The 23,731-nt window shown below is 39.7% G+C and overlaps 1 protein-coding gene across 1 annotated transcript; it reads right to left on the reverse strand.

The window, feature by feature from the left end:
- Window positions 1-14,096: 14,096 nt before the first annotated feature.
- LOC308412458 (uncharacterized protein) lies at window positions 14,097-21,632 on the reverse strand. The gene is made up of 5 exons (XM_080906830.1): window positions 21,161-21,632; window positions 20,168-20,267; window positions 20,038-20,083; window positions 19,708-19,960; window positions 14,097-18,571 (listed from the first exon to the last, which is right to left on the reverse strand). The coding sequence occupies exons 1-5, from the start codon at window positions 21,446-21,448 to the stop codon at window positions 17,267-17,269; spliced, it is 1,992 nt and encodes a 663-aa protein (XP_080762956.1). The 5' UTR covers window positions 21,449-21,632; the 3' UTR covers window positions 14,097-17,266.
- Window positions 21,633-23,731: the final 2,099 nt, after the last annotated feature.

Raw genomic sequence — 23,731 nt, forward strand, 5'->3', positions numbered from 1 at the left:
ACCACAACAGCTGGTTTTAAGATAGCTATCTTAGGCTTGAGTCTCCTAAAAATCACTCTTTGCCACTGACAGTCATTTGGATTACATTCTCACATTGTATGTTCATTTGCGAAGTTTCCAACAACGTCAGATCCACTTCAAACGAAGTTTCACTAAGGCTGACTAACAGAGGCTAACTTCAGCTAACAGAGGCTAGCAGCAGAGCTTATCCTCAACAACTCACCTCAGTATCACTATCATTGCATAGAAGTGAGCTTCTCAGACACATCGACTTGTAACAGACTATTTTCACAAAGATTTACCACGTAAAGCAGAGTAAATAGATCTGGACGTCAGGAGTATTCTCTTCAATAATGACTGCAATTCTTCTATTTGCAAATAATCACACCAACAGTTATCACATTCACTGCTATTTTCTCTCTTCATTAAAATGAAACAACCATAAAAATTATAGCTATATGCTCACTTACATTATATTATTTGTAAGTGAGCAAATTCAATCTCAGCAGGGAATCAAAAAGTTATTTCCCACACTGTATCCAGACATATGGAAGAGAAATGTGCATAAAACAATGAAATAAAACACAATAACAACATTGGAATTTGAAATGTAAGAAATCAGGTGGGAAAGGTCCCTGGTGGTTATTGCCCTACGTTACCTTTGATTCACCACTTGAACTTAAACACACCGATTAACATTTGTCATGAGTGATTTTTTAAACGAACTCATAAACAGAACCCAGTCAGAGGCACTGTAGGGCAGCTTTTCAAAGTAAAAGAAACCTAGAGCATTATACATAGATTCATGCTAACTTTTACTGTCTTGTTTTGAAAAATAAAATACCTGAGGTAACCTCATAGCTAGTTACAGCCACTGTGTGTGGATCCTGCCTCAGGGCAGCATGGTGGTGTAGTGGTTAGCATTATTGCCATACAGCAAGAAGGTCTGGATTTGGATCTCTTGGCCTCGGGGCCTTTCTGTGTGGAGTCTGCATGTTCTCCCTGTACCAATGTGGGTGTTTTACCTTCCTCCCAGTTCAAAGACATGCATGTTAGGCTCTTTTATTACTCGTTAAATGTAAACGATAGGTAGATAAAGCATAAAATAAAGTGTACAGTATCTGTGAAAAAGTAAATGTGGGTGGTAGAGAAAAGCACAAAAATATTCCAGCCCATTTCATTAAGTTTATGTAACAAAACTACTTGACGGGGGGTTTGACAAAGAGAATAAGAGACAATTGTCTTGTAACCAAGCCAACTGTGGTGAATATTGTTTGGCAGTTTTGTTTTCATGAGACTAGGCTGATTTTTAAGCAGGCCTGGCTAGAAACACAAATGTATAAACAACACCGAGCTGTCTTTTGTGTGATACACATACATGTTAACCAGCTCGATCCCAAAGCTACGGTGGCCCCTAGAGACAAAGCATGTATAAACTCCAAAACACTTACAAATTCCAAATAGCACGCACAAACTCCTCAACACATACAAAATCCAAAACACATGCAAACTCCAAAACACATGCAAAATCCAAAACACGTACAAAATCCAAGACACGTACAAGCTCCAAAACACATACAAAATCCAAAACACGTACAAAATACAAAACACGTGCAAACTCCAAAACACGTACAAAATTCAAAACACATACAAAATCCAAAACACGTACAAAATCCAAAACACATGCAAAATCCAAAACACGTACAAAATCCAAAACACGTGCAAAATTCAAAACACGTACAAAATTCAAAACACGTGCAAACTCCAAAACACATGCAAAATCCAAAACACGTACAAAATTCAAAACACTTACAAAATCCAAAACACGTGCAAAATCCAAAACACGTGCAAAATTCAAAACACGTGCAAACTCCAAAACACATACAAAATCCAAAACACGTGCAAAATCCAAAACACGTACAAAATTCAAAACACATGCAAACTCCAAAACACATACAAAATCCAAAACACATGCAAAATTCAAAACACATGCAAAATACAAAACACGTACAAAATCCAAAACACGTACAAAATCCAAAACACGTACAAAATCCAAAACACATGCAAAATCCAAAACACGTACAAAATCCAAAACACGTGCAAAATCCAAAACACGTACAAAATTCAAAACACATGCAAACTCCAAATCACAACGGAAGTGCTCCAGGACGCTAGGGGCAGTGTTGAGCTCGATTTGTAAAATAAACGGCAAGTTTGTTGCAAACACATGGGCTCTAGTCTCCGTTGCGCTTCCCAGGTTGCCTAGCAACTATGATACTAACAGCTGGAAACGTGTCATACAACTTTTTTTGACAGAAATGAAGGAGAACATATTTTTTTTCATTTGTTTGTTTGTTTCTACAAGAGCTTTGTGTGATTTGATAAGTATCTGAGGCTGAGACCACAGGACAGTAAAACATGATTTTTGGGCTTCATTTCTGTACTGAACAGTCATTTAAGATTAGCTAGTAAATAACAATTAGCTAATGTTGTTCATGAGACTAAAGTCATATCACTTTGGTAATGTAAATATAATATGGCCAATATTATGGTTATTATATTAGTCATTATTAGGTATTACAGCAGTGAACATGAACTCTTTGTCAAATACTGAGCTTCAGTACAGATTCAAGTTGCAGTTATTTACATGTCTTACCACCTTAAATCTTCACTCAAAGACAAGTATATAGGAATGACTGCCAAATTTATTTGCCACTGAAGCCGAAGGATGGCATCTGAATAAAACCTCTCTTGACATGCCTAGATGACATTAAAGCTTGGTTGGCTCTAAACTTTTTAAATTTGAATGAAAAGAAAACAGATTTGTTGGTGTTTGGACCCAGTGGCCCCTGTGAGTCCTCTTCTTTTCATTTGGAACCCCTGGAGGTTTATTTTAAACCTGTTGTTACTGCCCTTGGTTTTAAGTTGGACCAGTCCATTTTTATCATTTAAGGCGACTGGCAAGAGTGAAATCGTTTCTTTCTAGGCAGCACTTTGAAACCGTGATCCATGCTTTTATTTCTTCCCCTGTGGACTACTGTAACGCACTTTATGTGGGGGTCAGTCAGTTGTTACTCTGACATCTGCAGCTGGTTCAAAATGTATATTGACAGTGCATATATAGGTGTATCATATATAAGAGACAAATGTTGTTCCTTCAGTATGTTGGCATTACTAAATTTGGCTCAAATGCTTACATACATGTGTAAAAAGAAAATGTACAAGCTGTGAGCTGTTTCAAATCAAATCACTTTTATTGTCACATCACATGTGCAGGTACATTGGTACAGCACATGTGAGTGAAATTCTTGTGTGCGAGCTTCACAAGCAACAGAGTTGTGCAAAATACAATAATGTAAACAAGCAAAATACAAGAATGGCTACATCTGAAACTAATAAATATATGTACAATATATAATAGTATATATATGTTTCTGATAAAATGAAGAGTAGACTGATGTATTAAATATTCCTTTATTGGGTGAGAAAATCAGACCATGTCATAACTGCTTTAAGTCATACAGAATAGATATCAGAGCCTTAAACAGGCTGACGTCTGCTAAATGGGTCAAACTGGGCAGAAAGTATACAAACACATAACATCCTTATAGAATATGATGTAACACTATAGATCAACTTACCTCAGAATATATAAAGCATATAAACAATTACAGCAATATGATGCAACAAACACAGCAGTGCTACTGATCCAAAATACTCAAAGCTTCATAGAACTGAAACAAACATTTATTTTTAGTTCCATTCTGCTGCTGATACAGACTTTAGGTTTCTGAACATTACACTTGTTGCTGCCTTTCATAGTGCGTAACTTGAAGGCCCTGAGTACTTTCTCCCACACTGGAAACACTGGAATGATAAAATTATTTGAACATTACCTAATAAGACTGATTCAGGACAGACAATTAGTTATTTTAAACTTTTCTAGCAGTCCTTCACAAACAGGGAACAGTCTGTCTATTCTCTCCATCTGTCAGCTGCTGCTGGCTCTTCCTCCTCCTCTTCCTCACATACTGCTGAGATTGTCCTGGTGGATCATCAGGGGTGCAAAGCCTCACAGATGATGTAATGCAGTGGGTCCCTCAGTCTGTCCTCACTCTGGGCACTTGCAGGTGTCACACATAGAAATCAAATGTGTGATAAGCTGCAGGATTCAAACACAAGTGTGACTTATAAATACATGTTCATACTTTTATTCCACAATCAGAGAGAAAGAAACAGAGAGAGAGTGCAGGACAGACAGACAGGTGACAGTCTCAGGTGTACACACTGCTACAAAACAGCACCAGAGAAGGAGGATTTAGTGTTTGTGTCATTACGAGTGCTAAACAAGAAGAGTTCCCAGATGGTACAGTGGACACATGTGTGACTCCTGTGATTAAAGCATCTTTCTTTCAGCTTAAGGAGTGAACCGTCAGCTGACTGACATGACTGACTTTAATTACGCATAAAATCATCACATTCTCTGTAAGATTAAAGTCAGCTATTGAACGGCGAATATTTTGAAGTGAAGGCTTTAAAACCAAGTTAGTACAAACGTCGCTAATGTCACATAACTTTCCCGACATGTTGCCAACAGTAATGTTTTAATGTTCTTCATTATAAAAACATTTGCGCATAAATAAGTGACATAATATTCAGTACTTACTTCTGGAAGTTTACTCTTCGTCCGCTCCGCTTCCGCCGTTTTTTTTCGGCAAAATTATCCAAACCACCGCCGCGCTATGAAGTCTGGGATATGTTGGGCCATGAAGGCTACACAGACCCATCCTTAAAATTCAGGGAAATTAAGGACGCATTTGAGGGCCGCATTTCGAGCAGCCTTTGAATTGGGACAGTCTTTGTCGTGTCGCTGTGACATAATCGGCCTTAAAATGCGGCCTTTAAGGCTGCAGACCCCAAATCCGGTCATTGGTACTTCCTGGCTTGTGTAGTTACTAGGTAACAAAAGCTCAACACTGCCCCTAGCGTCCTGGAGCACTTCCGTTATGTTTTGGATTTTGCATGTGTTTTGGAGTTTGCGCGTGTTTTGGGGTTTGCACGTGTTTTGGATTTTGCACGTGTTTTGTATTTTGCACGTGTTTTGTATTTTGTACGTGTTTTGTATTTTGCATGTGTTTTCTATTTTGCACGTGTTTTGTATTTTGCATGTGTTTTGTATTTTGCATGTGTTTTGGAGTTTGCACGTGTTTTGGATTTTGTACGTGTTTTGGATTTTGCACGCGTTTTGTATTTTGTATGTGTTTTGGATTTTGCACGTGTTTTGGAGTTTGCACGTGTTTTGTATTTTGCACGTGTTTTGTATATTGTACGTGTTTTGTATTTTGTACGTGTTTTGTATTTTGCATGTGTTTTGTATTTTGTACGTGTTTTGGAGTTTGCAAGTGTTTTGTATTTTGTACGTGTTTTGGAGTTTGCACGTGTTTTGGATTTTGTACGTGTTTTGTCTTTTGCATGTGTTTTTTATTTTGTAAGTGTTTTGGAGTTTGCACGTGTTTTGGATTTTGTAAGTGCTTTGGAGTTTGCACGTGTTTTGTATTTTGTACGTGTTTTGGATTTTGCATGTTTTTTGTATTTTGTACGTGTTTTGTCTTTTGCATGTGTTTTTTATTTTGTAAGTGTTTTGGAGCTTGCATGTGTTTTGGATTTTGCACGTGTTTTGGATTTTGTAAGTGTTTTGGAGTTTGTACGTGCTTTGTCTCTAGGGACCACCGTACAAAGCAAACAGGAACATGAAAGCTTTTTCTCCTGTACAGCGTGGATCCTGCAGGGAACTTTGAGGCAGGCAAATTCTAGCACACCTATTATGATTTGAAGGAGCACTAAAATGTCTTCGTCTCAGGCTGGCAGTGTCACAGCCACTCCACATGTGTGCTTGTCACGAAGTGACAAGATTAAAACTAATTCAAATTTCAAGCAGTTTTCAGGGCCTCAAACTCTGTAGAGGGGATGAAAGGCGTGTATCCAGAAAATAAATGTAAAGGAGGGCTAATTCTAATGAAAGTTTGTGTGGTTTTGCTCCACATCTCTTACATTTTTCTAGCGCAACACTGAGGGAAAAAAGGTGGGAGGTCACTCGCTGTGCTGTAAATTGACTGAGGAGACTTTAAAACAATGAATCAACTGAAATGAGAGCAACACCTTTAAGACACTGACGCTCCTAAATAAAAGTAAGAGGGGAAATATGGTTTTTTGTGACAGATCTCTCTGAGGTTTTGGCAGAATTTTTCACCTCAGCATTGCGTAGGAGTTATAACTCAACTCATTTTTTTCTGTCTCTTCTCATGTGTCAGATTGCGTTAGTTTGCATGCCTCTGCACGTACATTTTGTTCCATTACAAATAAGTCACAAAAAAAGTAACTCTAATGCTGCGTATGTTCTCTATCAGAGCATCTCCTTATCTGCTGGTGTCGGAGGGTTTTATCCCTGCTGAGGAGAGCAACAGACGGAGGTGATGCTGAATGAATGCAATATGCTGCAGCTCCTGTATGTTGATATTATGTCAGGTATCATTACTTTTACACTGGAAACTTGGCGCTAAAGGAAATCAGCTGTGCAGCCATCCGTGTGAGCCTCCAACGATCTTCTTGTTGCTTCACAATGCAGCATAAAACTTAAACGAACGCTCTGTGATTAAATGTTTCAGTCACAGTTCGAAGTCTATGCAGACACAAATAGATGTGATAAAACAACAAGACAACAGCATAACTGTTGACTGTTACAGTATGTCTTGCTGTAATGTTTAGTCTTCAGCTGCTGGCGTTGCTGAAAAGAAAATGTGCTTCTTTGTGTTTAATATTTGCTTTCAGTAGCTGTTCGTTCGAATACAAGCGAGCGAATGCGCGCGTATATATTTAGGCACATGCTTCTCTTTTGTAAACAACAACAACAACAACCTTTATTTATAGAGCACATTAAAAGCCTAGGCATACCAAAGTGCTTTACAAAAAAACAATAAAATAATACAGTTAAGAGCATTAATATCAAATATAATAAGAACAGCAGACAATGTTCACAGTAGAAAGCCACTAATAAAATGGACTGCAGCACATAGATTATAGCAGACCCAGTGCCGCATGATAGAGAACACCAAAAATGAAGGAATAGTAAAAAGTTAATGCAATAGGTCGCAGTTAACAGTCAGCATTTAACGGGTAGAAAAGGCAAGTTCAAAAAGATAAGTTTTAAGGCGTGCTTTAAAAGAAAAAATAGAATCAGACTCCCGAATGCCAATCGGGAGGCTGTTCCATAACTCAGGTGCAGCAAAGGCAAACGATCGATCGCCTCTAGATTTCAACCGAGATCTGGGCTGAACTAACAATAACTGCGAGGATGACCTTAAAGCCCTGGCAGGGACATAAGGGTTTAAAAGTTCCTTAAGATAGGTTGGTGCAGTATTATTGATAATTTTAAAAGTAAGCAGCAAAATTTTAAATTGAATACGGTATTTGATAGGCAGCCAATGCAGCTCAGCAAGAACCGGAGTAATATGGTCAAACTTCTTGGTTTTAGTTAGAATACGTGCCGCAGCATTCTGAACTGTCTGTAATCTATGTAGAAGGGTAACATGGAGACCAGAATAGAGTGAGTTACAGTAATCTAGTCTTGACGTTACAAAAGCATGAATGAGCTTTTCTAAGTCATTATACGGGATATAGTGTCTGGCCCTGGAGATGAGACGAAGCTGATAAAAACTAGATCTGACAACAGCAGACACCTGTTTATCAAGTTTAAAGGAGCTGTCAAACAAGACACCCAGATTCCTGACAGTATCAGAGAAAGAACTAGTAAGAAAGCCAAAGGCATCTTGAAGTTTGGCGCGAAGGGCATTACTGCCAAAAATCATGATTTCAGTCTTTTTTTCATTGAGAATAAGAGTATTTGCCAACAGCCATTTCTTGACCTCACTCATGCACTCACGAAAGTTATTTAAAGATAAAGCGAGATCATCATGTAACTCAAAATAAATCTGGATGTCATCCGCATAATAGTGAAAAGCAATGTGGTATTTCTCAAAGATAGCGCTTAAAGGAAGCATATACAGTGAGAAAAGGGTCGGGCCTAACACAGAACCCTGGGGGACACCACAGCAAACAGGTACAGGGGAAGAGGAAGATGAGGCCAGATGTACCGAAGAAAGCCGATTGGAGAGGTAAGATTTGAACCAGTCCAAGGCAGTGCCCTTTATGCCAACAGAGTGCTCTAATCTTGCGACTAGGATGTTATGGTCAACCATATCAAATGCAGATGAAAGATCCAATAGAACTAAAACAGAAGGACGACCATTATCAGCCATAAGTAAAAGATCATTAAAAACACGAAGCAGCGCTGATTCAGTGCTATGATGTTGTTTAAAGGCTGATTGGAATTTATCATTTATATTATTCTCGTCCAGGTAGGTCTGCAGTTGAAGTAGAACCACCTTCTCAAGGATTTTAGCCAAGAAAGGAAGCTTGGAAATCGGTCTATAGTTGGCAAAATCACTATGATCCAGGTTATTTTTCTTTAAAACGGGTTGAATAAAAGCATGTTTAAGAACTGAAGGTACATAACCAGAAAGCAAGGAGAGGTTCAATATAGACAATAGACAGGGTCCAATTACATTAAAACAATCCTTGACTATACGAGATGGAAGAACATCATGTACACAATTAGTATTATTTAATTTCTCAGTTATACGCTTCAGAGTAGGAAGTGAAATTAATTCAAATTGATGTAAGGCAGCAGAACAGTCAGGATTAGACATACTGTCAGCCACCAAAGGAAGCGTAGATCTAAGAGATAAAACTTTATCTAGAAAGTAGTTTGAAAATTTTTCACAGAGACCTGGGGAGCACGAGAGTGGCATTGAGGGACGAGGATTCACCACTGAGTTAAAAATTTTAAATAGGATGCGAGGATTGTCACCATTAGAAGTAATAATCTTAGCGAAGAAGGCTGCTTTAGCCATTCTGGCAGCAGATTGTCAACACAGTTGACAACTTGACACGCGCACAGATGCTATGAAATGTTTCAGAGTCGCGCCGAATGTGGGTTTAAGTTCCAAACTGACATTAGTGCGGATATGTGGGTCCCTCTCCCTTCAAATTTATGCTCATCTCTGAGTAAGATCTAACACATCTCCCAACGCAGGGAGAAAACTTTCCGACATCCTTGACATACAACTCAGTCCCCGCTGTTTTGGACTGACAAAGCAGCACTACTGTGACAGAACAAGCGAGCGAGCTAATACGTGCCAGTCAGTTAGGCTGGATAGCGGGAGACGAGTGATTGCACTGCTGATGGAGGTAATTTTGCACAGGGAGGGGGTGCTGATAAATAACAGAATACAAATGCTTTGTGATTGATAAATACTCTGTGACAGCCCTTTGTGTCTGCGGAAAGAAGGCCGCTCTAAAGCAGTGAATGACAACAAAAGCTGCTGCTGTGAAACTTTTCACAGGACGAGCCACACAGAGAAACATGTCCGCCAAAACCCGAGCAGATGAACAGCAAAAAAATTTTTCCAGGAATCTTTAACCATTTGAGGTGGGCAGTCTACATAATGCAGCTTTTTGATGTTTAAGGAACTGCATTTATTCACTTTCTGTACTGCTTAACGACTTAAATTGGTCTCATGTTTTGAAAATGAATGCAAAGCTATAGCCAGCTAAGACACAGCTAAGCTGTGCTAACCAGCTAGACAGTCATGATTAAAAACTGACATCAGGATGTAATGAAATCATCTCGTGACACCACAGACTAGCCAATCAGTGGCATGCAGTCTTTTGACATCACATTTTCTGAGCCGAGTAGGTACTAGTGAAAAAAGACTAATACGGTCCTACCACAGCACTGGAAGACATCTGTGCACACTGTGGAGATAGGAGGCCACAGGAGGGAAAGGAGGCTGAATGACACATCGACAGAGTGTGCAAAAGTCTTGAGCCTCCTCCTAATTCCTCCTAATATGTATGTATGTATGTATATATATGTATATATTGTACTATTCTTAGTTAGCGTATTGTCTGTCTTGTCTTAATGTTGGTTTAAAATGGAGCACTGTAACAAAAAATAATTTCCCCCAGGGATCAATAAAGTATTCTGATTCTGATTCTTTGAAAATGTTGCCAAAAATTGCCAAGAAAACGGGAAACGGGTGCAGACATTAACTAGAACATGCACACAAACACAGTATGTAAGACAAAAACAGAGCTTGTGTTCACAGTGTTTTTCCATCCAGGTATGCTTTTACTGCTTTGGCAGTGTGTTTGGGATCATTGTCACGCTGAAAAATGAAGCTGTTGCCAATCAGATGCATTCCAGATGGCATTGCATGGCAGAACAGAATCTGATGGCACTTTTCTGCGTTCATAATTCCATCAATTTTGACAAGCTCTTCAAAACCACTGGTTGAAATGCAGCCCCAAACCACAACAGAGCCTCCACTGTGTTTTACAGATTGCTGTAGACACTCACTGTTGTCTGTCGCTCTCCTGACCTCCTCTGTACTTATTAACGATGATCTGAACCAAAAGTTTCAAATTGGGATTCATCACTCCATCTAGATAGGAGGGCTGCCACTTCTTCTTATGTCATCCACTTGTCCAGTTTCCAAAAACGTATAAGGACACCCTGCACACCCTGCAGAGGCATGCATAGTTTCTGACCAATGACTCTTTGGGAATCACTTGTTGGAACACAAATATGATTTTATGTCTGTCAAACTGTGTTATCTTTGGCATTTTTATTAGATTTAACTAAATAAATGGAAACAAATTATATTCTTTGTGACAGGCTGCTAGTAACAAATTGTGTAAAGATTTCAGATGGATTCTTTGCGAAGTTATCTGTCATGTATAAGTATAACAGTGGTTCATCCCTTGAGTTAAGTGCCTTTTTTATTTTTATTCTTCAGCGATCTATAGATCAGTGATACGTGGCTTAACAAATAAACAAACATTACTTTGATAATGGTCAGGTTGAAGGATTGGATAATAGCGGCTACACTAAAAAATGTTTGTAGGTTTACGAGAATTTCATCTCTAAAAGGAAACTGGCAATACTTTTTAATTTTATTTGTTGCTTCCCTCATATTGAACAAATATGACAAATACTTGAATTTAGCTCTTGATAAGCTAGCAAACGAGCATTTTTCACTTAAGCAAAGGCAGCCTGTGATCTGCCTGAGATCGAAAATAAACGCTCTGCTGTCAGTCAGTCTCGCTTTCCACCATGTAAATAAAATACTACTTCAAGTTAAACATAAAACTGCTCTGAAATGTCACACTGTCATTTTTCAAGTTTTTTATTTCCAACAAAACTACTATAATAATTACTGAGGTGGTGCCAGTCGGGCGGTTAGCTGTTTCCTCCTGTTTCCAGTTGAGCTAAGCTCACTAAGGAGCACAGTCCAAAAGGCCAAGTGCATTTCAATAAACAACCAAGTAATGCTGTCTGGGAATTGGTAAGCAAGAAAATGTCATTTGGCCCAGGTGGATTCCTATCTGTCTGGCTTATGGCATTTGGGCTCCTCTGTGCAGAAACCAATTTCCAAATCTGATTTCTTTAGCAAATACTGAAGCTATAAAAGCAAAACACTTATATAGGAGTTCCAGCTATGAGTGGATATGGACCTTACTTTTTTTGCCTTTTTCTCCTAATGTTCCCATCTCTCTGGTTTACACTGTGGAAGAAATGAACAGCAATAAAGGTAGCAGTTTCTTACAGAGCAAATTTGTAGCACCAAATAAATAATATCTTCACACAGATAGTGCAAGCATTCTAAAAACAGATATTTTCACTGTGGCCCCCTCGTCTCAAGCCTGCCTCAAAGCATCAGTCAGGCCAGCTCCGGCTGTTTAACTGACATCCTAAAAAGACCCGCTTCAAATCATCGCACCCAGAGAGGAAGGCGGGGAGAGAGATCTGAAGAGAGCGCCAGAATAAAATGAGAGAAAACAGACAGAGGGGCCTAATGAAAAAGTAGAGAGGGAAAAATGGTGGAAGATTTCTATGCAGTGATGTCCTTGTGACACGGTAAATGACAGGGTGCATGAATTTTGCAAGCATCAGCAGCTTGCTCTGACAAGGGCATCTTAGCTCTTGTGTAATACTCCCAGGGTCTTTGAGGTGTGGCTTTCAGACATCTACAAGACCAAGTGATCACAGGGGGGTGGGGCAGTGAGGAGTAGCCTGCAGAGAATACACTAGCTCCCTGGGAAAAGGACATTAGAAGAGTGGTAAAGATGCAGAAGAAGCAGGGATGGAGGTTTCACTCAGCAGGCCAGCACAGGTACTGCAGTATCAGTAACAGTTACCATAGTAATCACGCTGGGGGGATGGCTGCAGTGTGATCACTGTGAAAAATGAGTCAGTATTAGTGGCACAATGATGACATCTAGTGGTTGTCTGGGACTGTCAGGGCACTACGTTACCCGAAGTATAGGTGTTTGTCTTCAGGTCGTTTTTGTGTGAGCTGCAGTTTCGGAGATATTTGCTGCAGTTCACCGTCTTTTGATTATAACGGAGCAGAAATCATTCTTTCCATACATCTTTAACCCGTTGCTCAGAAGATACAAAGCTTGTGCCACACTTCAGCAACCACATCTCTGTGCAATAGCCATGACAAGAGGGTCAGGCTGACACAGGAGGTGAAAACTAATGGTTTCAAGCTTGGGTAAACTATCATGTTAGCTTGCTGCAGTCTTCTTTTAGTTAGTGAGAGCCATTTGTACTCACCCAAAATATCTAAGGAAGGCTTCCAGCACCTTGTTGAATCATTGCCACAAAGAATTGAGGCAGCTCCAAAGAGATCCAACCCTGAACTAGCAAGGTGTACCTAATAAAATGACAAATGAGTCTATTTCCATTTTTTTAATCTCTACTAAATATAATCTCTGCAGCTTCCCTTACTGCCTTGAGAGTGCAGCCCTGAAGTATGAAGTTTTGTATCTCAGTAAAGAAATTTTTAGTCTTTTAGTTCATTTTTCCAAATATTGAGGCTACGTTTAGATCTGCCAGCCATCAGTGGGTCTAATCCACTAAGCAGCCTTGGCAGCTTTTCCACCAGAGAAAAGCTAAAGAAGTTTTACCAACTCTCAGAAAAACTTGATGGGCCTCGAAGCAACCTTAAGCTCTGGCGTACTCCCTCTCTCTCTCACACACACACAGGAAGAGAGAAAAAGGATAAACATGTAGGCAGAGGGATTCATTCAGGGTTTTTGATCAAAGTGGGGATTCTGAACCCAGACACACCCTGACAATTTAAATTCAAGAATTGCGAGATAGCCCCAAACAGTCCACTGTTCAGCTGTACTAAACACATGACAGTGCACTGCTGATTTTAACCATCAGGCTGACTTATTTAATGTAATCTTCCATAAGCACATAACATGAAGTAAATGACAGGATAAAGATTGCAGACTTTCAAAACTGTAGCTGGACACCTTTGCTGGACATTTTTTTTCAGTAAATCACTATATTTAGTTTCTCAGTGGTGCTTCAACAAATAAGCAAAGACTTTTATTTACTTTTACAAACCCATAGTTCTAGTTTTGCTAGACATAATGGTCAAATCAAAAAAGTTTATCATAATGAATAAATCATCATCATTTGCAGCTAATAAACTTAAAAATAAAAAGCCACTGGTATTTCTTTTAAAATATTCTGTATCACTTCATCAGAGTTTACATACAGACGTTTTCATTGCTGTGACAAACTAAGTCTGCTTCATGATTCAGTAGCTCGTAGAACCGCCTTTATCAGCAACAATTTGAAGTAACTGTTGCCTGTATGAGTTTATCGATCACAATCACATCATTGTGGAGGAATTTTGGCACATTCTTCCTTAAGTGCTGCTTCTCTTCGTTGACGTTTCTTGGCCTTCATTTATGCACAGCTCTCTAAGGTCAGCACTTTAACTGCAAGGTGTCCAGCTTCTGTGGCTGCAAAACAAACTAGTGCTGTGCAATACTGCAGATGTTGCTATGATCTGATATGAGGTAACTACAGGGCCAGTAATGCAGATACCGATACTGATACCGAACTTATAGAAGGCAGCTTGTGTAGGGGAGTGTCATGATTTTTAAGATGAATTATCATCAATTTGCAAATTCTGAACACATTTTAATGAACAATGAATCACTGTGATTTTACTTTCCATGATAATTAGTTAATATAGCAAACGAACCATTCAACTTTTCATGAATGATGAAACTTGGGTCAACTTCTGTTGTTTAAATCTCAATTATCACATAAAGCTTCAGACATTTTTCACAGTGCAATGAACTTAGGGGATAGAAACAAAGTACCAATACCATCATGCTAGTCTCGATCCAGTACCAGTGTTGATGTCAATACTATCGATATTTAGATTGATCTGCCCAGCTCTAAAACAAACCCAAATCATCAGCCTCCACCACCGTGACTGACAGTTAGTATGGGATGTTTGAGCTGATGTTCTGTGTTTGGGGTTCACCATCATGTTTGCTGTGCATTATGGACAAACATCTCCACTTTGGCCTTGTTTGCTTCAGAAGTCGTGCTGTTTATTCAGATGCTTTCTGCTTGCATCCCTTCCAAACAACCTAAACTTGCTCAGTCTTTTTTCTAATCGTACTCTCATGAACTTTAACATTTAACATCCTAACTGAGGCCTGTAGACTCTCAGATTAAGCTTTTGAGTTTTCTGCATTTTCTGTTACATTTTCAAAATGTAAGGCAAGGCAAGGCAAGGCAAGTTTATTTGTATAGCACAATTCAACAACAAGGTGATTCAAAGTGCTTTACAGAGACATTAGAAACAAGAACAAATAAAAAGCATGATTTAAAATTGATTAAAACAAGCAAATAAACTAACTAACTAATTAACAAACAAACAAACAAACAAACAACAGTATATAAAATCAAAACAGATAAAATCAGAACAGTAGATAAAATCAGTAGTTAAATGTAAGTTTTGAAATTTAAGCTTAAAGTGTGGATTTGGTGCTTTATTCAAATGCAGCTGAGAACAGGTGAGTCTTCAACCTGGATTTAAATAAACTGAGTGTTTCAGCTGATCTGAGGCTTTCTGGGAGTTTGTTCCAGATATATGGAGCATAAAAGCTGAATGCAGCTTCTCCGTGTCTGGTTCTGACTCTGGGAACTGATAAAAGACCGGATCCAGATGACCTGAGGGATCTGGATGGTTCATACTGGGTCAGGAGGTCATTGATGTATTTTGGTCCTAAACCATTCAGAGCTTTATAGGCCAGCATCAGAACTTTAAAGTCTATCCTCTGACGGACAGGCAGCCAGTGTAAGGACCTCAGAGCTGGACTGATGTGGTCCACTTTTTTGGTCTTAGTGAGGACTCGAGCAGCAGAGTTCTGAATGAGCTGTAGTTGTCTGACTGATTTTTTAGGTAGACCTGTAAAGATGCTCTTACAGTAATCAAGCCTACTAAAGATGAATGCATGGACTAGTTTTTCCAGGTCCTGTTGAGACATCAGATCTTTTATCCTTGATATATTCTTGAGGTGATAGTAAGCTGACTTTGTTATTGTCTTAATGTGTTTTTCTAAGTTTAGGTCTGCATCCATCACTACACCCAAATTTCTCGCCTGGTTTGTGGTTTTTAGATGTATAGATTGAAGTTCTCTGGTGACCTGTAATCGTTTTTCTTTGGCGCCAAAGACTATTACCTCAGTTTTGTTTTTGTTTAGCTGGAGAAAATTGTGGCACAACCAGTCATTGATTTCCTCAATGCATTTACCAAGAGCCTGTACAGGGCCTCGGTCTCCTGGTGACATTGTGATATATATTTGTGTGTCATCTGCATAGCTGTGATAGTTTATTTTGTTGTTGTTTATAATCTGTGCCAGTGGGAGCATGTAAATGTTAAACAGAAGGGGTCCCAAGATGGAACCTTGGGGAACTCCACATGTGATACTTGTCTGCTCAGATGTGAAGTTACCTATTGATACAAAGTATTTCCTGTTTTCTACGTATGTTTTGAACCAGTTTAGTACAGTTCCTGAAAGACCTGTCCAGTTCTCCAGTCGTTTGAGTAATATGTTGTGGTCAACTGTATCAAATGCTGCACTGAGATCCAGTAAAACTAGGACTGACATTTTTCCACTGTCTGTATTCAGACATATGTCATTAAACACTTTGGTCAGAGCGGTTTCAGTGCTGTGGTTCTGTCTAAAACCTGACTGGAAGGCATCGTAGCAATTATTCTGTTTTAAGAAGTAACTGAGCTGTTGAGAAACTGCTTTTTCAATGATCTTACTTAAAAACGGGAGATTTGAGATCGGCCTGTAGTTGTTCATTTGTGTCTTGTCAAGATTGTCCTTTTTCAGTATAGGTTTGATTACAGCAGTTTTTAGTGATTCTGGAAACACACCTGATAATAAAGAAAAGTTGACGATCTGTAACAGGTCTGACTCTAAAGTCTTTGAGACCTTTTTGAAAAAACTTGTTGGCAGGACATCTAAACAGCAGGAGGAGGAGTTCAGTTGACCTAAGATGTCCTCCAGGTCTTTGCTGTTAATAGGTTGAAACTGTTTCATGGTGTTTAAACAGTTTTTTGGTGGACACAGTACATATCCTGGATCTGCTGTTGATGTACCAATTGCTTGTCTAATTTTTTGGATTTTTTCAGTGAAGAATTTGGCAAAGTCATTGCAGGCCATGGTCGAATGAAGTTCAGCTGCCACTGACACAGGAGGGTTTGTTAGCCTGTCAACTGTAGAAAATAAGACCCGAGCATTATGGCTGTTTTTAGTGATGATGTCAGAGAAGTAGGACCTCCTTGCATTCCTCAGTTGTAAATTATAATTGTGAAGTTTCTCTTTATAAATGTCATAATGTAAACTTATATCATATTTAAAGATTAAATAAAATAAGGTTTTCTCATCAAATAAAAACCACATGTTGTGGCAGAGCTAATATAAGACTGGAAACTGACTGTATGTAGTGATAAAAATAAAAACAATGGAAGTTCATTCTTACATTAGCGTCATTTTGATTCTGAATAAATACTGACTTGCTCTTCTTCAGGCAAGCAGTGCCATAACGTTCGATCAGCTTCCATCTGTTTGCAATTCACCTCCACATCTGTTAAGATAAAAAGGCTTCGGAAAATCAAACAACAGTGTGGAACTCCCTATAAAGCAACGATTTCATGCATGTACTGAATTATATCAATAGTGGCTGTGTAGTGTGATCCTTCTGTTTTTACATCATTAAAAAAGACAAACAAAAAAACAAAAACCACAGACTTCAGACCACCAGGCCCTTCTTTGATCTTTCTCTCCGTTTCTTAACAGTCTTCTGGCTGCTGCACCTCTTCTTCTTTGCTTCTACTTCTGGGTCAAAATCAGAGTCACTGTCACCGTTTGGTCGCCTTCCCAATGTCTCCTCCTCTTCTTCTTCTTCCTCCTCTTCTGTCGAGTCAAAGGATAAATCACTACCTGACTGCTTGTCCTCGCTCCCCTCATCACCGGAGCCTGTTTTCTTTAACTTCTGTACCTTTGATTTTGGCGTTTTTGCCTTTGAACGCTGGCCTTTAATTTCCCCCGCTGCTCTTCTCCTCGGCCTTCCTCTGGGCCTGTCCGTGCTTCTCCTTTTACTTTTCGGCTTCATTGATCTCTCCCTCTGAACCTTCTGTTTTACTTTCACACTGTCAAACTCAGAGTTCACGTCTCTCTTTTTCTTGTTCCTCTTAGCATCATTTGCCCTTTTATCCATCTGCTGAAGTCCAGAGCTGGACATGTGGTAACGCTGGACGTGACTTTTCAAGCTCACGTTGTGGTTGAAGCACATGTCACAGAGCTGACACTTGTACGGCCGCTCCCCGGTGTGCAGACGCATGTGGGACTTCAGGTGGCTCGTCTGGTTGAAGCCACGCTGGCACACCGAACACTTGTACGGTTTCAGTCCTGTGTGCACAACGGAGTGCCTCCTGAGATGATGTATGTCCTTGAATTCAATCCCACAGACTCCACATTTGAACTCCCTCGAGACTCTGTGCTTTGCCAGGTGGCTCCGGCGTTCTTTACTGGTGGCGAATGTCTTTGGACAGTCGGGACATTTAAAGGGATCTTTTTTATCCTGGTGGGTCAGCTCGTGCCTAAATTTGTCCGCCCTGGTTTTGAAGGTGACATAGCAATACTTGCAAGGATGCTCGTACGTTTCGTCGTGGATTTCGCTATGATTTCTTAGAGCAATCTCAGAAACGCACCTTTTCCCGCAGATATTGCAGGAGTAGGGTTTTATTTTGTGCTCGCATGTGTGAGGCTTCAGGATGAGGAAAAAACGTCCGCACTCTGTGCACAGCTCATTAATTTCGAGGCCACCCGGGGATTCAAAATCTTCCTCTTCGCCTTCATCCTCGGTTTCCTCCTCAGACTCCTTTGTGAGCTCGTCAGCCACCAAAAGTTCCTCCGTGGGATTCCAGTCCCCATCTGAACTCATCCCACCTCTATTGCCTTCCTCTTCGTCGTCTGAAGGATCGCTTTTTTCATCGCTAAAAGTGACGGCCTCAGACAAAGCCACAGCGCCGGCGTTGTCGTCTCTTAGCGCTGACTGTGAATGACAAGAATGGCAACGTAGCATTTGGGAAACTTTTTCAAGCCTGTACAGCAAAGAGTTTTCATGAAAAATGACTAAGACAGAGGTGCAAGCAAAGGACAAAGTATCATTTCTATAAATGCTTTTTTTAAAACTGCAATTCAGCAAAAGCGCGGGTAAAGACACAAAAAGCAGAAAACAGATACTTTTTTGTTCCAAATGGAATAATAGAGACGCAGAATTTGCATCTTTCTGAGAGAATTATTACTTCTGAGAGCCAAACAAATTAAACGCATGTATGACTCTCAATCCAAAAAAAAGTAGCTTGATTAAATTGTGAAGTGATGTGAGATCTTAAGAGTTGCTATTTGCACCATCACTTCTGAAGAAACTCCCAGAAACTAAGTGGGAAGCTCCTATCATGACTACGTGAAGCTGGCTCCAAAAGTGAGTCAATCCCTGTCATGTCTTAAGTTAAAATACCCGGCTTTAGAGAATTCAAAATAATTTTACAGACTGCTACCAAAACGGTTTTGATCTCTATGGATAGTTTTCTCGTTTACAACATCTGCAAGTGGGAGAATTTTTTATAACTAATCCGTGTGAATAGTAAGGGTTAGGGGCGTGGCCACTTTGATTGAGTGTGCTGACACAGGCAGCTGTAAACCCGTTGGTGTCTGCAGCGGCGTCACATCTGCTAATTGGAGTCACTGTGTTAGTGGTCTTGCGTGTTCCTTTTGGGGCGCCTGCTACATCCTGCTGTATAGTATAACCCATCCAAGAAGTCTGTACTTCAGAGTGAAACACAACTATTGTTTTTGGTTACATTATAATTCAAAATTGCATCCATTTTGAAAGACAGGTAGGCTGCTCTAGTTAGCTGTTTGAATACACTTTTTTTGAAAGACTGCTTTCTGCTAGCTAAAATAAGCATCTCAATTCATATCATTAAGCATTACCAATGCAATCCCAACCATAATGCGTGACATTACGGCGGATACAGCTATCTTTTAGTCTATGATATTTAATGAAATATGTCATATTAAACTTTTTATGAGTCAAGTCCAGTTAGGAATCATAAAATAAACACATTGCAAACTTCTCTGATGACCAAGTTTTCTTTAGTAGACAGTAAATCAGGTTAAACCTACCAGCTGGGTCTCTGGGGTTCCCTCTGTGCCTCTTGTCAGGCGTCCATCTTCAGCGGCAGGGAGAGGGGCACTGACCTGACCATTCCGCTTGTTTTTGTAGTCGCACTTATGGCATCGTTGTTTCAAGATGATGAGCTCCCCATAGGTTACTTTCACTGCCTGGAGTTTGTCTCCACATGTTGGGCACTTTTGGCCAAACACCTTCAGGAGGCAATTTTCATTCACCATGTATTTGTCGTTCTGAAGTGCAGGCCTGAAACACAAGAATACAAACAGTCAGACGCGTCATGATGTCACATCTTCAAACATGCTCAGAAATGTGGAACTTACAATTCCTGGTTCGAATCTGTGTCTGGAGTTTCAGGAGTGAGAGCATCTGAAACATTGTGGGGGACAGGCTTGAATACAACACTTTGTCACACTTTAGATTTTTAATGGTGTGATATGGACACTTTCTTACCTCTCAAGGGGCATCCTGTTATTTCAGGGGAACAAGTAGAGCTCTTACATAATTCTAGATCATCACACTGACTATCTGCATCTGTGGTGGTAACAGGTTCCTACACAAAAATCACAAAAAAACACAAAAGCTTTCAGTCAAACAAAGCCACAAACAGTTAACAAGCATGCGTTTTTTGTCTATACCCATCAATGTATGGATTTCAAAGTAAAATTGCTCTTCAAGTGACTCATTTCAACAACCAAAAAAATTTAGCCTGTCATTGATGAAATAGCAATAATAAAACACAAAACAAAAATTTATGTGAAAAAAAAAATCAAATTGCAGATAACAGAAATATTGAAATATGATAAACTTGTCTTAAAATAGCCACGCTTAGAATTGCAATTCAAACACCGTGTAAAGCCATTAAAAATAGTTAATATGTCACTTAATATACTTTAGATCAACAGTATTCATATACGCAATTTCGGATAGCTTTTGATGTTGTTGATCTTTAGTAAAATTAGTCTGTGGAAGCAAATCTTTCCTTCTAATAGATGGATAGTGGAAAAAGTAAAGTCTCTTTACTTTGAAATACAAAATCAAACTGACTTATTGATTGATATTGACTGAGTAACTCGATAAGGGTGTGTACTGTGGATCTAAAATAAAATTAGTCTGTGGAAACAGGACGTTCACCTGTAATGGCTGTTCACGACTTAAAATCTTAATTAAAAAAATAAATCAGCTTTCATTATTTATGTTTAATTTTGAAATGAATTCATTTTCTATAGTATTTTGGCATTTATGCCAGACTAAACGTGTGGTGTGGGCTAACATAGAAATCACATTCATTTGAAAGTCGCTTTTATTTTGTAAACACGTCTCAGTTTCTCTTTCCGTAATACACAGTATATAGGTATAACGCAAAGCAACGTGGAAGCTGGCTTGGGAGCAGTTTTTTAAAGATCCGGTGAAGTCCAGCAACAGGTGATCCCTCAGCTGACTTACCTCATCCTGTGGGCTCTCCACGGGTTCCTCTGGCTCTGTGTTGACCCACAGTGAGGGGACAGCACCGGGCTTCAGCTGCACCGAGCCACTCAGAGCCAAGCTCACGAAGCAGTCATCTGTGAAGTGTTGACTGCAAATAGTGATATCAGTCCAGGACGATTCTTTTAGTCGCTGCTTGTTGACTTCGAACAGAAACAGGACCCACTCCAGTCTCCTCTCCGGGTCCTCTGGTAGCCTGAACCGCTGCACATTGTGTCGCCACGAATCACAACCAACGACGGAGCACATGCTGGGCTACAGATGTGACCCTCCAGTTGTAGAAGTGGTCGGACAGCGTTACGTTTTAACGCTCGCTTGCTGTAGCTGCCACATTTTAACATAAACAACAATGGCAGGCTAATGGCTAAGTAAGCGAATGTTGTGCTAACAGAACTGGCGTGGCTCTCTGGCTGGGTTCGCTTGGTTTGGCGACCAGCGTATCCCGGCTTAACAAGTAGATGACGCTGGCATTTCTCGTCACTTAGGTAGAAAACTTGCACAGCTCCACAAATTAAAAATTAAAAAGACTAAAACCAACACTGAAACTATTAAAAAAAAAACTAAAGTAAAACTAGACATTTTCAAACAATCAAAGCTATATTAAAATCAAGAAATGATTTTTTTTTTAAAGTAATCAGAAAATAGAAAACTATACTATAATAACTGGTATTTAAAAAGTAATCAGAAAATAGAAAACTATAATAACTGGTATGGTGGCCTTTAACACAGTTGTTACACAGCATTTCTAATATGGGTATTAAAACACTGGATATTTCCAGTGTAAAAGCACATGTGGAAAACAGTCTGGTCCTGTGTGCTACTGTTACATGCCCCAGGAGGATAGCTTTTTCTTTGTGAAATAATGCCTTCTCTGTCCTGATTGGGTGCTGCTGCTTGAATCAAGTCAATCAGCAATCGGCAGATCCCTATATAACGTTTGTGAAGCTGTGTTTCTGGGCCTTCTGGCCATTTTCACTGCCATACATGTGCAGGCTCACATGCCTTTGATTTGTATTTTTAGCCTTATGTGACTTTGTTCAGACTGCCTGTAGGGGAGAATTGCTTTTGTAACGTAATCCCTTGTTTTCTACTGTTTATGTGCTGGTTAGGTTGGCTATCTTTGTATATTTTGTTTTCTTTGGCATTGGGCAAGTTCCTTTTATTTTCTGTTAGGGATGTTTTGTTTGTTATGTTGGCGTTAGCTCTCCCTTGAGTTAAATGTCAGTCTGAACCAAAGTTTTAAACTAGCAGAAAATAAACCTTTAAAAATGCCATCTTGACTCCTCTTTCACTATTTTAACTTTATGTTATTCCCTCCTATCTCTTCGGCTAGCCAGGGGATGTAAAAGACACATTAAGCTGTTTCTGAATAAATCATTAGCTCAGTATTTTTAGTTCATTGTTTCAAATATCCTGATTTGTTGTTGGTCTTACTACTGTTTTTACTATTGGACTTTTTCCTTTTTTTTCAGCTGGGTCAATGTCGCAGTCAAATTTTTCTTCTCCCACTAGATCTCCTTTTGCTTCATGTCTTCCTCCTCCTTCTCCTGCTCCTCCTCGTCCACAGTCACTCTGTCCCATTAGCCAGAGCACCACCAGCGCTGCCGTTTTTCTGTCCAGGAGTTGCCGTGTGATAACAGGGGATGTGATTCTTCAAGATCACATTGTCATTGAAGGATTGATCACAGAGCTGACACTTGTAAGGCCGCTGCCGTGTGTTCAGGCGGATGTGGGATTTCGGGGGGTTGGCTGAAGCCCCGCTGGCTTTGGACTGTAGGAGAGAGCTGGAGTATCTTGAGGAAGCCCATGCAAGCACAGGAAAAATGTGCAAACCCCACACAGAAAGGCTCCAGGCAAATGTGAGGCTCAAGCCAGCATCCAGGATTATTACAGTTAACTAAAACTAGATGTGTTAACTTAAGAAGTCAGAAATTAATCATGTGTAACATTAACTGTATGCAGTTTTGTGGCCTGACTTTCCCACCTGGTAGGTGTAGTCGCATTAAGGACATCACTGCTTTAAGACGAAGAGCGCTCCATGGGTGACCTTATCCCTTTAACTTTACATTTACTGAACAGCTGGAGGCGTTTTCATTCACAATAAACTTCCCCCTCATCTTTATACATGCTAATCTTAAAAGAAAATATTGAAGCCAACTGGGAAGCGCATTAAACCTGCATTCTATCTCAAGGCCACCAGATGGCGATACTTGAGGCCGCAAAAAGACTTCTGATGCTTTTGAGTATTTGCAGACGTGTGACCGCTAATCATGTTACACACAAATGAATAAGGCACTCAACACACAGACCTGCAGACTGGTCAGTGTCCCCATGCTAACTGTTTCTAAGGAAAAAGGTGCATTTCCCAACTGGTAGTACACCTCTGTGTGATTGCTTTGTAACTAGCATAGTTTGTATGAAACCGACTGACTTTTCTACAAATACTGGCCAGCTGTCTTTGAGCTGCAGTGAATCAGTCAAAAGTGTGACACAAATCAGTAATGAGATGGTTAGCCTTTAAAGAAGTTGCTC

This window comes from Rhamphochromis sp. 'chilingali' (genome assembly GCF_963969265.1).
Source record: "Rhamphochromis sp. 'chilingali' genome assembly, chromosome: 16".
Lineage (NCBI taxonomy): Eukaryota > Metazoa > Chordata > Actinopteri > Cichliformes > Cichlidae > Rhamphochromis > Rhamphochromis sp. 'chilingali'.

Coding starts and splice junctions, on each gene's coding strand:
- LOC308412458 (XM_080906830.1), bottom strand. CDS start 21,448: ATGTGCTCCGTCGTTGGTTGTGATTCGTGGCGACACAATGTGCAGCGG. Junction 20,084..20,167: donor AACAGGATGCCCCTTGAGAG/GTAAGAAAGTGT, acceptor ACAATGTTTCAG/ATGCTCTCACTCCTGAAACT. Junction 19,961..20,037: donor ACAGATTCGAACCAGGAATT/GTAAGTTCCACA, acceptor CTTGTGTTTCAG/GCCTGCACTTCAGAACGACA.